The 13,773-nt window shown below is 46.6% G+C and overlaps 7 protein-coding genes across 7 annotated transcripts; 4 read left to right on the top strand and 3 right to left on the bottom strand.

Moving 5' to 3' along the window:
* Positions 1–1,402: 1,402 nt before the first annotated feature.
* CCR75_003487 (uncharacterized protein) lies at positions 1,403–2,458 on the top strand (the record flags this gene model as incomplete). Its single annotated transcript, XM_067961581.1, has 1 exon — positions 1,403–2,458. One exon carries the CDS (start codon positions 1,403–1,405, stop codon positions 2,456–2,458), a length of 1,056 nt encoding a protein of 351 aa, XP_067820727.1.
* A 116-nt stretch (positions 2,459–2,574) lies between these two features.
* On the bottom strand, positions 2,575–3,693 carry CCR75_003486 (uncharacterized protein; the record flags this gene model as incomplete). The annotated part of the gene is made up of 1 exon (XM_067961580.1): positions 2,575–3,693. One exon carries the CDS (start codon positions 3,691–3,693, stop codon positions 2,575–2,577), a length of 1,119 nt encoding a protein of 372 aa, XP_067820726.1.
* A 40-nt stretch (positions 3,694–3,733) lies between these two features.
* On the bottom strand, positions 3,734–4,849 carry CCR75_003485 (uncharacterized protein; the record flags this gene model as incomplete). Its single annotated transcript, XM_067961579.1, has 1 exon — positions 3,734–4,849. One exon carries the CDS (start codon positions 4,847–4,849, stop codon positions 3,734–3,736), a length of 1,116 nt encoding a protein of 371 aa, XP_067820729.1.
* A 131-nt stretch (positions 4,850–4,980) lies between these two features.
* Positions 4,981–7,929, top strand: CCR75_003484 (uncharacterized protein). The gene is made up of 7 exons (XM_067961578.1): positions 4,981–5,081; positions 5,139–5,223; positions 5,259–5,570; positions 5,633–5,724; positions 5,794–6,217; positions 6,297–7,594; positions 7,654–7,929. Exons 1-6 carry the CDS (start codon positions 4,987–4,989, stop codon positions 6,438–6,440), a joined length of 1,152 nt encoding a protein of 383 aa, XP_067820728.1. The 5' UTR covers positions 4,981–4,986; the 3' UTR covers positions 6,441–7,594; positions 7,654–7,929.
* Positions 5,181–8,574, bottom strand: CCR75_003483 (uncharacterized protein). Its single transcript, XM_067961577.1, has 3 exons — positions 7,933–8,574; positions 7,654–7,852; positions 5,181–7,594 (listed from the first exon to the last, which is right to left on the bottom strand). Exons 1-3 carry the CDS (start codon positions 8,470–8,472, stop codon positions 6,486–6,488), a joined length of 1,848 nt encoding a protein of 615 aa, XP_067820731.1. The 5' UTR covers positions 8,473–8,574; the 3' UTR covers positions 5,181–6,485.
* Positions 8,575–9,169: 595 nt separating this feature from the next.
* CCR75_003482 (uncharacterized protein) lies at positions 9,170–9,424 on the top strand (the record flags this gene model as incomplete). The annotated part of the gene is made up of 1 exon (XM_067961576.1): positions 9,170–9,424. The coding sequence occupies one exon, from the start codon at positions 9,170–9,172 to the stop codon at positions 9,422–9,424; it is 255 nt and encodes an 84-aa protein (XP_067820730.1).
* Positions 9,425–9,952: 528 nt separating this feature from the next.
* CCR75_003481 (uncharacterized protein) lies at positions 9,953–10,476 on the top strand (the record flags this gene model as incomplete). Its single annotated transcript, XM_067961575.1, has 2 exons — positions 9,953–10,004; positions 10,070–10,476. 2 exons carry the CDS (start codon positions 9,953–9,955, stop codon positions 10,474–10,476), a joined length of 459 nt encoding a protein of 152 aa, XP_067820732.1.
* Positions 10,477–13,773: the final 3,297 nt, after the last annotated feature.

Raw genomic sequence — 13,773 nt, forward strand, 5'->3', positions numbered from 1 at the left:
AGCGACCCAAAAACATATGGGTCGCGTAACTTAAGGCCCAATGCCCAAGTTTTGGCACGACCTGCCAGATTTGATTGAGCGAATGCGATTTGCATTTGCTCGTCGATAATGTGACGTGCCCTTATGGCATCGTCTAATTCGACAAACCATCTCAAGAGGGAGTCTTCTTCGACTCCCCTATACTTTATGTCTCAATCTTTTAAATTTCGGGACGACGCGTTTGCGTCATCCCAGGTACAGGGGTCTGTACCTGTTGTAATCTCAACAGTTCCGCCTGTTGAGAGCCTTGCTGATTCAGCAAGGCTACTTTTTCCTTCATCTCGTCAAGTTCATGTTGTATGAACTTGGCGACGGTTGAATGGAGGGCATCTCTGTCTAAGTTGGACAGTAATGCCAGGATTGCATCGTTTCCTACGGTCGAACTCATTCGTTCAACCGCACTCCTTTCTATATCACTTAGAAAGGAGTAGCTTTCAGGGGAAACGTGATGCGTATTCCCACTACCATCTAACATGTCCATGTTAAATGTGGGAAATGTGGTCCTTGGACGGACTACAAAGTGCTACCAGGTGTAACGGGGCACTACGACTTGTACTGTTTCAGTACAAGTCCACTTCACACTGCTTCAGTTGCGAGTGGTGCCTTACGTTAGGTGACGTACACTAGTACGTGCAGAGGAAGACTTCTCTTAAGACAAGTTAACTTAAGAGGGTAAAATGAAAACTGTATTAATATAGTTTAGTGTCTCTTAATCTATCTTTGTAAATGCTGACTAAACTATAACCTAATACTAAACATGTAAATGAATTATTATCTCTATCTATCTGTAACTCTCTTTGATTACTCCTGCAGCTGATTAGTCTGCGGAATAAATAGATATAATGGCCTATACCTATTTATGGATAAGAATTCTGAATCTTACTATATAAAGTCATATCCTCCAAATATTCTCTACCTTTATAATATTTGGAGGATATTACTTTATATAGTAATATAAGATAACATATTAATTAACAAACTTTAAGTGTTAATTTCATGTAACGAAGCACCCCGTTACATATATAATTAAGTTCTTCTTGTCTGCCTACTTAATACAATCTTAATTATAATCTGATACAAAACATGTACCAAAAGTCTTATCTGTCATTCTCTTTGTGCGCGTCCAGCGCTAACTGGACCGCAGAGCAAGTAGATATAATGGTTTATATCTACCAATGGGTAAGCTTTTAGAATATTACCATGGAAAGTAATATTCTCCAAATATTATTTACCTTTTCGATAATATATCAATTAACAACCTTGAAGTGTTAATTTCATGTAACGATCCACCCCGTTACAATTGTCCACAAAATTAAAAACACGTAAGTTGCTCTATTTCACGAAAATCCATTTGCATTTCTTCATGGAGGCGCTATTAAAGGTGATGGCCGCGAAGAAGCGGGAAGTTTCGATCGTTAAAGAAAAGAAACAAGAAACGAAAGAAAAGTATTTGCGTCGCGCCGACGTCGAGTCTCTCTTGGAAGCGCAAGACCAGGAAGCACAGACGTCGACGAAGAAACGCAAGCTCGAGGCGTCAAATATAAGTGGAACACCCGCCGAAGCAGTAGAAGACGTGAAGGAGACAGAGCAACAACAATTGTACGAGAGTGAAAGTGTTTTATCGTGGCCAGATCTACGTCGACGATTGCGTGAACTAGGCGAACCGATTCATCTCTTTGGCGAGAGTTTATCGGATCGCATGAATCGACTACGGCGCGTGGAAATGGACGTTGTCATTAAGCACGACGAGGAGCTGGAAGCAGGTCATGGTATACGAAACCGCTTTGTGAATGGGGATTTAGGAATGCATGGAGATGCGAAAGACTCGGCCGAGGACGCCGCCGAAGACGCCGAAGAGTTTGAGGCAACAACGGATCGAACAACACATCATGGTACTAATCACACAACAAACACTTCCGAGGACACGAGCCACGAAGACGACGCGAAAGATGCCGATAAGATGGTTTACCGGTTTTTCAAGCGCATGCTGCAAGAATGGGAAAACGACTTGGCAACGCGACCGGATTATGTGAAACGGACAGCCCAGGGAAAAGTGGCGGTCAAGACGATGAAACAGTGCAAAGATTACATCCGGCCATTGTTTAAATTGTGCAAACATCGTCAAGTGCCGCCTGATATTTTGCCGAAACTCGTGGATATTGTCACCTTTTGTCGGCAAGGGGAATTCGTGTTGGCAAATGACGCGTACATTAAACTCGCGATTGGCAACGCCGCGTGGCCAATTGGTGTGACCATGGTCGGCATCCACGAGCGATCGGGACGGGAAAAGATTCACTCGAATAAACAAGCTCATGTGATGAACAACGAGTCACAACGCAAGTACCTCACGTCCGTGAAGCGGCTCATGTCGTACGCGCAATCGATTTCGAATGTCATGCCATCGAAGCGTGTTCTGTAGTGGCTAGCGAGAAGAAGAGGGTAGAGCGAGGAAGGGGATTTTTGTTTTTCATAACGTAGATGCATCTTTTGGATACTTGACACACGGCACTTGTCGAGCTCTTGAGAAGGTTGTTGTTATAGGTGACGAGGAGGAGGACCGCGGTGGAAATTGCCATTCCCGCGGACGAAATGCGGGGGTGGTCCACATTGCTGAAATATTTGATAGTCGCGATGAATCGCCGTGAGTAATTCACCTGTTAAAGCGCATGCAATGCGAAAGCTGTGCTCGTTCTCGGCCGAGACCAAGACCATTAATGGCTCATCCGTATCGTCCAATCCACTTTCCTTAGACCCACCAGACCCACGACCACGAACACGAATCTTGGCATTTCCACCAGCTTCGACACTAATGCGCTTCATATTCGATCCCGCAGGTCCAATCAAACGGCGTGTGACACCAAATTCATTGTCATTTTCAATGCCGACGACAAGTCTTTCTAGAAACGCCGGCTCAGTGGGATCTTTCGATCCTTCTGGACCATGGCGAGTATTGGAAAGACCCGCTTCGGGCTGATTTCGAAAGTGGTCTGGACCCATTGGTGGAAACACGACATTGCTGCGCTCAGCAAACACATTTGCGAGTTGTTGCGTGACTTGCACAGAAAGTGGACCGACATTGATACCATTATCACCAATGACTTGCTGGATCTGTGGGTCTGAAATCGGGAGCGCGGGGGCGTTCAGCATAATCACAAAGCGCGTTTGGACTGGAAATGGCGACGACATGCTCGGTCCGCGGCAAAACGCACCAGGCAGTAGATTCACGATAGCTGGCGAAATCGCTTCAAAGATTCCTAGCAAATGGTGGTCTGACAAATTCAAAAGAAACAATGGAGTGCCTGGAGTCACATGTTGCTGAGCCAGCCCTTCAAATTCAATAGCCAAGCCAAATAGCATGCGACCAAAACATTCGTCAATCGTCTGAGTCGTGCATGTAAACACGAATCCAGGCTTCGATGCTTTCCATATCGAAGGCCCAAGGTTGTTCAATTCTGGCCCTTTCGATGCGTTATGTGAAGCCTCTGCCGCTTCCCTTCGTCGAAGTGCCAGCGCTTCAGAACCACCCGACAGCATTGCTTCATCCTCGACGGATTGATAGTCAAGCACAATCTCAGGCTGATTTAAGAGCAGTCGCACCATTGCGTGCCCCGTTTCCGCGTCCATTTCGTGACCATTTTCACTATCCAAGCACATTGTTAAACCTTATGGAATTATAACTAATACGTCACGGATCTTACCACTCCATTACCGCCAGTTGCTTGTTCTCACACTGTGCCAACCGCTCCCACGGACACTCACAGCTATAAAGCCATTCGATCGGAAACGCTCCTGTCCATTCACACTTCCCGTCTACTTCATACGGCACGCTGTTGATTGATAAATCCGTGCCAAGTGATGGATTTATCGTGCTACATGCCTCCGTCAAAACACGAGCTAGACCTTGATACTGCTTGCTCGATCGAATCGTAAATACTAAAAACACGTCATAAGAGCCTTCTAAAGCCATCTTGAACTGCTGCAACACAGTCGACGGTACCGCCCAGCGCTTATAATGCACAGAATGCGCCAGATTCATATAACTCGCCGCGTGCACGACATAATACTTGGCCATCTTGCCCTCATCCGGCAATAACTGACTTGACGCAGGTCCTACTTGTCCTCGAGCTCCCCCTTCTGGACCAGCGAGTCCCGAGTACCGTCCTCGTGCATCGTTCTCTTCTTTTTCACCCTTGGGAAACGGTCGTAACTCAGTGTCCCCATGCGCAAAGTGGCATTCGTCACCAAATGGACACGATCCCATTTTCTCCCAGTGTTTGCAGATTGCAATCTTGAAAAACTCATTCACGGGCTGCGCTTTTCGTCGCTTGACATTCTCTTCGTCCGCGGCTTTAGCCTGCAACGCAAAATCCGCTGTCTCAGGACACTCTTCGCGAGCTAATTTGATATGGCGGTACCGGCAGCTCGAGCCATGGGAACAAAAGCCTTGCTTGTAAAAGGCGCACTCGACTCGCTCTTCATCCGGCACGTGTCGAAACGGACACTCGGGGACTTGACACTCCATGCCCCAGCGGCATTCAGGCATCTTCGACATGTCGTACTGATGAAGAAATTCGCAATTGTCGCCTTTCATGCACAACGCGCGCAACCAGTGACGACACACGACCGTGCCGCGCTTAAAATCTTTCTTGGCTGCCTGCTGTCCAAACGTGGCGCCACCCACACCTACGATCGCACCGCTGCGGTGTTCACCTAAATCCATACGCTCGTCTCCATCTTCCGGCAAGATCGACTCAAAGTCGAACGATAGATGCCGCTCTTCCTCGTCGCGAAGCAATAGTCCTAGTACCATGTTGTACTTCTTGTCTTAGGGCATAAACCAACGCGTGCGGAATTCGTTATGAAAGGTTGAACCAAACAGCAATTCGCTGACGGGCTACTATTAAGGGTTCCGCATTCGAATTTTGGATCCCCAACCAAAACTTTAATATGGCCACCCCGACAAAGGAGCTTACGGAATGGCTCGACGAGTGGCCTGTCGTACGCGAGCTTGTGGATGAGCTCGTACTGAGTTTGAAGCGCAGGTTTGTGCTGCTAGAATTGTGGTGCAGAATCGCATGATACCATTTCATTTGTCGTAGACAGTTGCATGGCTCGTATGAGACGGCCAAGATGACAACCAGTGTATTAAGCAAAGTGGTGTGGAGCTTAAGCATCCTGTTTTTCGTATGTATTAAATCGATACTGACTTTACTATGCAGCTAGCGACTGTAGAATGGTCGACGGCTGGCGAGATTCTCGACAAGATTCGTCAGCTCGGCCACATGCTTACAAAAGCGCACGCACATGAGCTCGCGATTGGCAACGTCGTGCGTCGGGTTCTATATATTATCCGTGAAGAGCACTTGAACGCGCTTAAGCTTCCATCACATGGTAATGGCCTACGCACGATCGCGGCGCCCACGTCAAACGTCTCCTCGAACCGGAACAACAACTTGTCGCGGTCTCTGGACACAATTTTGACGCCGGGGACCGACACGGATCTGTCCATTCCAATCACCGACCTCAAATTGGTTTGTTACTTTTACATCTACGGACGTGTGTCACTCGAATTAAATGCATTTTTATACTACAGTCGGTAATGGAAGGAATTGCCGAGCTCGTTGACGAAATTGATAATCTCCACGTCAACATCGCCGACCAAGCCATGGAATACATTCACACCGAGTACAGCGGCCTTCCCCTTCTACGACAGATATCCTAATGGCTAATGTGCTGTGGTATTTCTCATTACAGTGAAGTAATTCTGACGTTTGGACGGTCGCTATCGGTCGAAGCGTTTCTTAAAACCGCTGCAAAAAAGCGCTCATTTAAAGTAATTGTGGTCGAGTCTGCGCCGTCGCTCAATGGACAGCACATGGCTCATGCACTAGCCGAGAGCGGCATTCATGTCACCGTGATCCCTGACAGCGCGGTGTTTGCTTTGATGGCGCGTGTGAACAAGGTCGTGGTCCCTGCGGCTGCCGTCGTTGCAAACGGTGGACTCATTGCGCAGTCTGGACTGCAAAACATTGCGCTAGCTGCCAAAAAGTGCTCGGTGCCAGTTGTTTGTGTGGCAGGTCTAATCAAGTTGTCGCCGCTGTATGCACACGACCTGGACGTCCTACGAGAACTCTTGGCGCCGTCCAGTATCTACAATTATGAAGATACTGTGGACAATGTACGAGTTTGTGATATCGAGTGGATAGAGCGGTTCACTATCTTAATTGTCGGTCTTTTTTTTCTATTCTGTCGGGCAGCTCGAGGTATTGAATCCCGCGTACGATTACGTCCCACCCGAGTGCGTGAGGCTCTTTATTACAAACACTGGCGCCCACCAGCCTTCGTACATTTACCGTCTGCTTGCGGAGTATTACTCGCCTCAGGATTATCAGCTCAGCTAGATTGGTATGTTTACGGCTTTTTTTTTTTCAATACAAGTGGTTTGTCTAGTCCAAAATCCAACGCGCCTTCTGTGGCTTGGTACTGTATAAAAACGGATGGGAGTGGTACATGCGCTGAATGACAGCCAATTGCTGCGAAACGAGGAGACCTTCCCCAATTAAATCATCCAAGTCTTCTTCAAACCGCTCTTGTTCCTCTTCTTGAAAGAGCGCACGGTAGGCTTCAAAAAGGTCGCGTAGTTGATGCAACAACAAGATCAGGAACCCAAGATCGCGGACGCCCAACACAGCGTCCTCGGTTCCATTCGAACCGCGATTTTGTTTGTTTAATAGCCGTTCAATGTCGCGCAAGTTGTTTCGCAAGAACCCAGCAATTTCATTCGAGTCGTAGAACAAACGGTCGCTCAAACGCTTGTAAATCATGTGAAAGGCCGACGTGACGAACTTGTACAAGCCACCGAAGACGAGAAACGTTGGAATGGTCGCCATGATCTGCATATTGAGCTGGTTCGCGTGCATCAACTCGTCAATTGCTCCCATAGCGACCATGAGCTCTTTTTTGATAAATTGCACTTGGATTAGCAGCATCCGAACGATATCGCCCGTCATGAGGTTCTTCACGGCAGACGCAAGTTGCTTTTCGTACTGCAGCGATACGACCGACATGTCCATATCATTCATAATGCGATTCATTTCCATGGGCGACACCTTGGGATTCGTATCTTTCACGAAATCCGCCAGCATGCGACGCAAGCTCTCTTTTGTATCCATGAGAGCCAACGCGTCCTGAATCTCTGGCTTTTGATTCAACACAACTTCTTCAAAAATCGCTTGCAGTGGCTCGAGCATGTGTTCACTCAAGAACTCGCGGAATGCTGCGCGTGCGGCAGCAATACCTGCGTAGAACGCGCTTTGGTTGTTTAAGACCCAGACGCCTCCTGCCGTCAAACAGATCGCCACTGTCGTGACTTGGAGCCATCGTTGACGAAGTTTTGACGGAGGACGACACGGGGTCATCGCGGTTTCGAAACACTGTGAAAATTGCGCTTGGGCCGTTCGAAAGATTCTTAAATTCGTTTCCATGCGACTTAGTGAAGCGATGACATCGTTGCTCGAAGCGATTGCCTCCTTTTCCCTGTCAAACATGTTGCCATCTATGATTCATGAGTAGACACACGCCAATGGGTACAAAACCTCGCACTCCAAAACGTACTTAAGTGAAAAGCTGTGAAATGGATCGGTTCCGGTGACTTGAATACCCGGTGGCCTCGACGAGGTGGCACAATGCCATTTGGGCTGAACACAATCGCCAGTACTTCCATACCCTCCTTCATCCGTTTTTCCAATTCCTCGTAGTTTGTAAACGCACTTGAACACCTTGTCATTAGCTCCTTGAGCATGCCAATTTTTTTCTATCTCATTCAGACATCAACATCGTAGTGAGATATTTACAATCCTTATTGTCAAATTTGCTACAAAAAAAAAAAAGAACCAAATGCGCCTCGAGTGTCTCCTCCAAGCTCCGAATGGTCTCTTGAACTGTAATTCGCTGTGCTCGGGACAGTAACCACTGCAACGGTCCTCTCTGTAGTATCTCGCGAATAGTGTGTTTCCTTAGCTGCCTCCAAAAACCCAGTGCACGCGGCATAAAGTCAATCGTGCGCACTAAATCAATCAGGGCCGCGTGCAGCTGGTACATCGTCACGTGTGCCCACAATAGCCGCAATCCATTCTCAATGATCACGCACTGCGCTTGTGTATATTTTGGTGAAAGATTGGTATTTGAGTTTTGCCGATGGTGCTGGAGAAGGTCCGAGACGTCTGTGAGCGCCTTTGAGATGGTGGATGCCGCGCTGGAAGGCACGGGGACGCTGTAACATTGCGAAACGACAGCTAGGGCACGCGCTAGATCGTCTGTGTGCGGACATTGGACCACTGAAGTATGATTTAGTGAGAGAAGGTCCGCAATGGCGGCAGAAGTCACAGCTTCGTGCGTAGAAGATGCCAACCCCGTGGTGATCATTGGATCCATTGCGGGTCAATAATGGATACGATCCTATAAAATGGGCACTCGGACGTGATAAGACTACAATTTTAGAAAACACACTCAAATGTTTAAAAAGAAAGAGCCCAATTTGATTGTAAAACGTATTTTCAGCCAATGAAGTTCTTTGTCAACAATTTTAGGACACATTGCTGTGGCGATACGTCTCTTTGTGAAACGAACACCAAGGTTCTTATCAATAACTAGAATTCGGTGATCTTCACCAAGTAATTTAAAAATCAAGTTCGATTTCTTTTAAACGAGACCTTCAAGCGCATCAAATTCCTACCGCCGTCTATCCAGGTTTTTTGTGATTCTTCGCCCCACTCGTTCTTTATGCCACCCTACATTCAGTACGTCTACTGTAGAAGATGTCGCTGATTTCGAAAGTCAATAGCTGCACGTTAATCAGCCCAACAATTGGTGCACGTGATAACTCGGGCAACAATTGTTGGGCCTCTTGGTCTTTCTCCAAGTATTCATTATTATATTCTACAGTTTCTTTAATTCTTATTGAATAAATGTCGACCGAAGATACACGAGACAAGCACAAATCTGTTTTATAAACCTAACGAAGTGGCAAGCGAAACTTCTGACTCTTTTAATATTAGAATTGACAGTAATTTGCTTGGTAGCTTGCAATAATAGAACGATACGAATCGAGTAAGTTTTGCAATTTCTTGTGATGCAAAATTCGTATCAGCAGCTTGCAATGAACGAAACTTTAAGAGTGCATGATGCGAAACCCGTTGAGGATTTGACTCCTCCGCGTGTCCCGTGTCGTTTCGTCGCCTTGACAAAGGAGAGACATCTTGTGACTGATTTGTTGGGAAATGGCTGGATGGGATCTAGTGCAGCTGAAATCGCTACGATGGTCAATCAACAACCGAGAAGAACGAACATGATCGCGAGTGCTGCCTTGAAGCTTAGCTGGGCATGAAAAAGAGGGAATTGGTCGCTAAAATGCAAAGTGTAGACAATACTCTTGGGCGTGATTGCGCTCTTTTCTATGACGGCGAAATGGAATCACAGAATAGATGGGAAATGTTACTGTGGCAACACTGTGCACAAATATCGCATGATACTATTTATGTGAAACCGTGACACCAAGGATAACGATTTTACAATGAAGTGTTACAACGCGACATTTTTCAAATTATAACAAAGTAAACAAGTATTTGGACATTTTTCATTGGTCGTGTATCTTGTGTATCGTACACACCTCACCTGTTCGCTTCTCAAAATCAAATCTATATTACAAAATGGACAAGACTATACGTCAGTCTTGGGAATCTATATCTTTATTAAGTGACAGAAGGGCTCGTTCGATAACACGATCGCAGGCGGAACGTGACCGAGGGTGGACGACCTTCGTGGGAGCCATTCCAGCCGACAGACGGGCAGAGTGGACTTTCGAGAGCAGAGGAACCACGAATCTTGCGTCTCGGTCAAGCTGGGCACCTCTCCGATGCACGACGTGGCCGTGAAATGGCAACTTGCTGCGGTCGAAACAGCTGCTCGTCGCGCCCATATTGGCCATAAATCGAATTGCAACCAACCTTCGAATAACTTATTACATGTTTAGTACGTAAATACACTTGGCGCGTAGCCAGTGAAATAGATAGGGAGAAGGCTCTCTTGCGCGCCCCAAAACGGCACTCGAAAACGCCGCTGGCATTGTCGCGGCGGCACACGCCAGTCGCTCGACGGCTCGAGCCACGGACGCCATGCGCCACGAGGAATAGACGCGTTCAATTGCTTCGTGCCGGGGCCGGGGGCGACTCGCGGTCTTTCTGGATCCACGCGCTCTTGAGCAGATCAATCTCGAGGTTTGTCTGTCGCTGCTTCTGGGCGTCGTCCGCGTCCTTTGTGGCTGGTTTGGGAGGCATGCGATCTCCACGCGAGTCTGCTGTTGCGCGCAAATTCCAATTTGAGCGACTTGAGCTTGCTCGCCAGCCCTTTGGTTGGCGACGTTACGGGTTGGGTCTATAAAGTAAGGCCTCTCTCGAGATTGTTCCTCGACGTGTCGACAAGACACTTTTGTAGCCCGTGGCAAATTTCCGCCGTGTAGAAAACGGGCCACGTGGCTCAAATGCCGGGCACCTACATTCTGTGCGTGGCAACGAAATGTGCATTTAAGCTTTAAAAACGACTCAAATTCATGAGAAAATGGGCACCCGATTACGTCATGCACTCAATCTAAAAATTGGGTGGCTCGTTTTTCGTGCCGCCCAGGAGAGCGAGTGTGGATGTGAATTATTGGACGTGGATGGCCCGTGGAACTAAGCTCTGGTCGGGTGCCACAGAAGAGGAGAGCAGCCATCGCTGCTGATTCTCGGCAAGTTCAGTCGGACTTGTTTCTCGACGCTCCCACCACGCGCCAAACGTTTGACAGACGTTCGTTTTGCGTCGCATCTCTTTAGATCTACAATAGACCTAGTGCTTTTGTGCCCATAATGAAGCCATTCCTTTTCGCCACAAAGAGATAGCCTTTTTTTTTGCCAACCAGCTGCTCGTTCCTTTGCCTCAATGCACTGGAAGAGACAGCGCGTCTCGAACATACCACCTTAGTCTTACAATCTCAATAGAAATCGACATTTACAAAGTCGATTTACCAGACGCTCGTTTGAGACGGTTCGTTGACTTGAAGCAATAGTCCCGCGGTCACAGTGATATCATGGCCATAAAGCTCATGATCTACCAAGATCAAACAGCAACGACGTCATCGCTGCTGCGTCCCGGCGAATGGCGCGTGCTCGGACGGACTTGTGCTCTTACGTGCGACGCATCCTCGATCTTGTCCAATAAAAACCTTTCGGCTTGAATTTAATTTTTTCAAGCACCGCCGTCCTTTTTTCAAATTTGAGACTAAAGTGGCTCATCCGCCCGATGAATATTTTAAAGCCATTGCCAGCCAAGCAGTTTCATTAGACGCGGAAATGGCGCAGATGCGCCTTGCCTGATATTATTTTAGACATATGGTGTAATTGATATGGTGTGGAGTACCTCACACGCCAATACCACAAGACAATACAAACAGAGACATCAGTCGGATAGAAGAAAAAAAACTTGAAACGATGCGAGTCTGTTAAAACGTTTTTAATGTCGCGTAATGAAAAGATTCTCGACATTGTTTCATATCTCGGACCGAAACCGACCGGCACATATAAAAAATTACGCTCTGGGGGAAGAGTATAACCAGACATAATTAGGAGAGTAAAACTACATTAAAAACCTTGCCAAATCTTTACTAGCACAGTGTGTAAGACCACGCGTCTATTGACTTATTTTAAGCTTTTTGTATTCGCGAAAGGACAAGAATCTGGATGCAAACTATAAAAAAGGCGTGCGGTGGAAAACTTCTATTTCCTGAAAGAGGACATTCCGTATCTTCTTTACCTTTAGCAAAAGGGAAATGATTTTCGTCGACAGCCTACGGGTCGGTCTAGTGTATACAAGTTGGACGAGGCGACTTTAATTGCCCTTATTGACACTAGTCCCATCTGAGACTTTGAAGGGCGACACGAGATTTTGGCAAAAGCGAAGCCTTCAGAAAAAAATATACAACAAGAATACTTGTGGCAATGAAACCCACAATCTATACGTATGATATCATTACGCCAGTTCGAAAAAGCTGTTTCTCTATCCTTACCTGTGTCCTCCTGTTGACTCCTTTTGAGGTGGTAGTGACCTCAAGGCACGGCGAAATCGTCCGTTTGTAATATGTAGAAGCAAGTGTTGCACCCATCCTAAATGGTTCCATTAGACGCGATAATTCCAAATTAAGAGAAAGTATTAGATCCTTTTAAGAATTTCAGCGGTCGAATAATGTAACGGGGCACTTGTAAGGGGCTTAAGTTGCCCTAATGTTACACAGTCCCCGTTAAGTACACTTGTTGTACTGAAGGGGATGGTCAATTACTAAATAATAGTAATTAGACCCAGCACTCGGGTGTGGTTCACATTTGTGATGTATGTGATGCACATGGGTGCATTCACATTACGAGGGATGACGCCCAGCGTCATCTGTAACGGGGCACTACGACTTGTACTGCTTCAGTACAAGTCCACTTCGCACTGCTTCAGTTGCGATTGGTGCCTCACGTCATTTCACGTACACTAGTACGTGCAGAGGAAGACTTCTCTTTAAGGTAACTAGCTTAAGGAAGGTAAAATATAAACTGTATTAATATAATGAAGTGTCTCTCTTTCTATCTTTTAAATGCTAACTTAATTATAATCTAATACTAAACATGTAATTGAATTCTTATCTGTAACTCTCTTTGATTACCTCTACAGCTGATTAGTCTGCTGAATAAATAGATATGATGGTCTATACCTATTTATGGATAAGAATTCTGAACATTACTATAAAAACTAATATCCTCCAAATATTATCTACCTTTTAGATAATAAATTAATTAACAACCTTTAAGTGTTAATTTCATGTAACGATACACCCCGATACATCACCCCTCCCTTAAACGACAACCAATCTGAACGTCATTAGATGGAGTGGTCGCTATGTGACCATTTAATTTTTAAATGATTTTGATTGGTCAGATCCATCATTTTAAATTCCATCGCATGAAGAAACAATTCATGCGGGGTGATGATAGTGCTGCGCCTTCGGCTGCGGTTCGTGCAGCCGCGGGTGACGCACTGCTATCTCTTGCGGTAGACGTTCCGTCTACCGTAGTTTCTTCCACTCGCACAACACTAGATGTTGCGAGTGCACGTGGTAATTCACCACGTGAATACGACCCCTCTTTGGAGGTCGACTACGAGTGCGAGTCGGATGAAGTGGCCGACTCGGGGAGAATGGAACAGTCGCCTGATATCCGTCAGGCGGCTGACTATGAGCCTTCGAATGAGAGGGCTCATTCTGATAGACGTGTAAACAGTCTATTTGGATCCGACGATGAGGATGATCCCTCATCGCCCGTACGATCTCCCGTACGGTCACCTGCATGTGTTTCTGTGAAAGATGATGACGATGGCGTAAGCCATCGGAATTAAAGTTCTTGTGGTACCCCTGCTTCAATGAGTACCACCCTGGGGATCGTAGACACTAAACCGTCTCGTCTTGCCCCTGAAAAGAAGTTGTGGCTTTTGCCCAAACGGCTAATCAATAGCTTGTCTGGAGAGACTACTCATCACAATAAATATCCCTACAAGTCGTAGTGTTCCGTTGCACTGCTAACGTATAACCATCTTTGATTGCCGATTCTTAAGTACCAGGAGGAATTACACAAGTGGCTTGGTCCTGCGGGAGATCGATAGCCGACT

This window comes from Bremia lactucae, linkage group LG12, assembly GCF_004359215.1.
Source record: "Bremia lactucae strain SF5 linkage group LG12, whole genome shotgun sequence".
Classification (NCBI taxonomy): Eukaryota; Oomycota; class Peronosporomycetes; order Peronosporales; family Peronosporaceae; genus Bremia; species Bremia lactucae.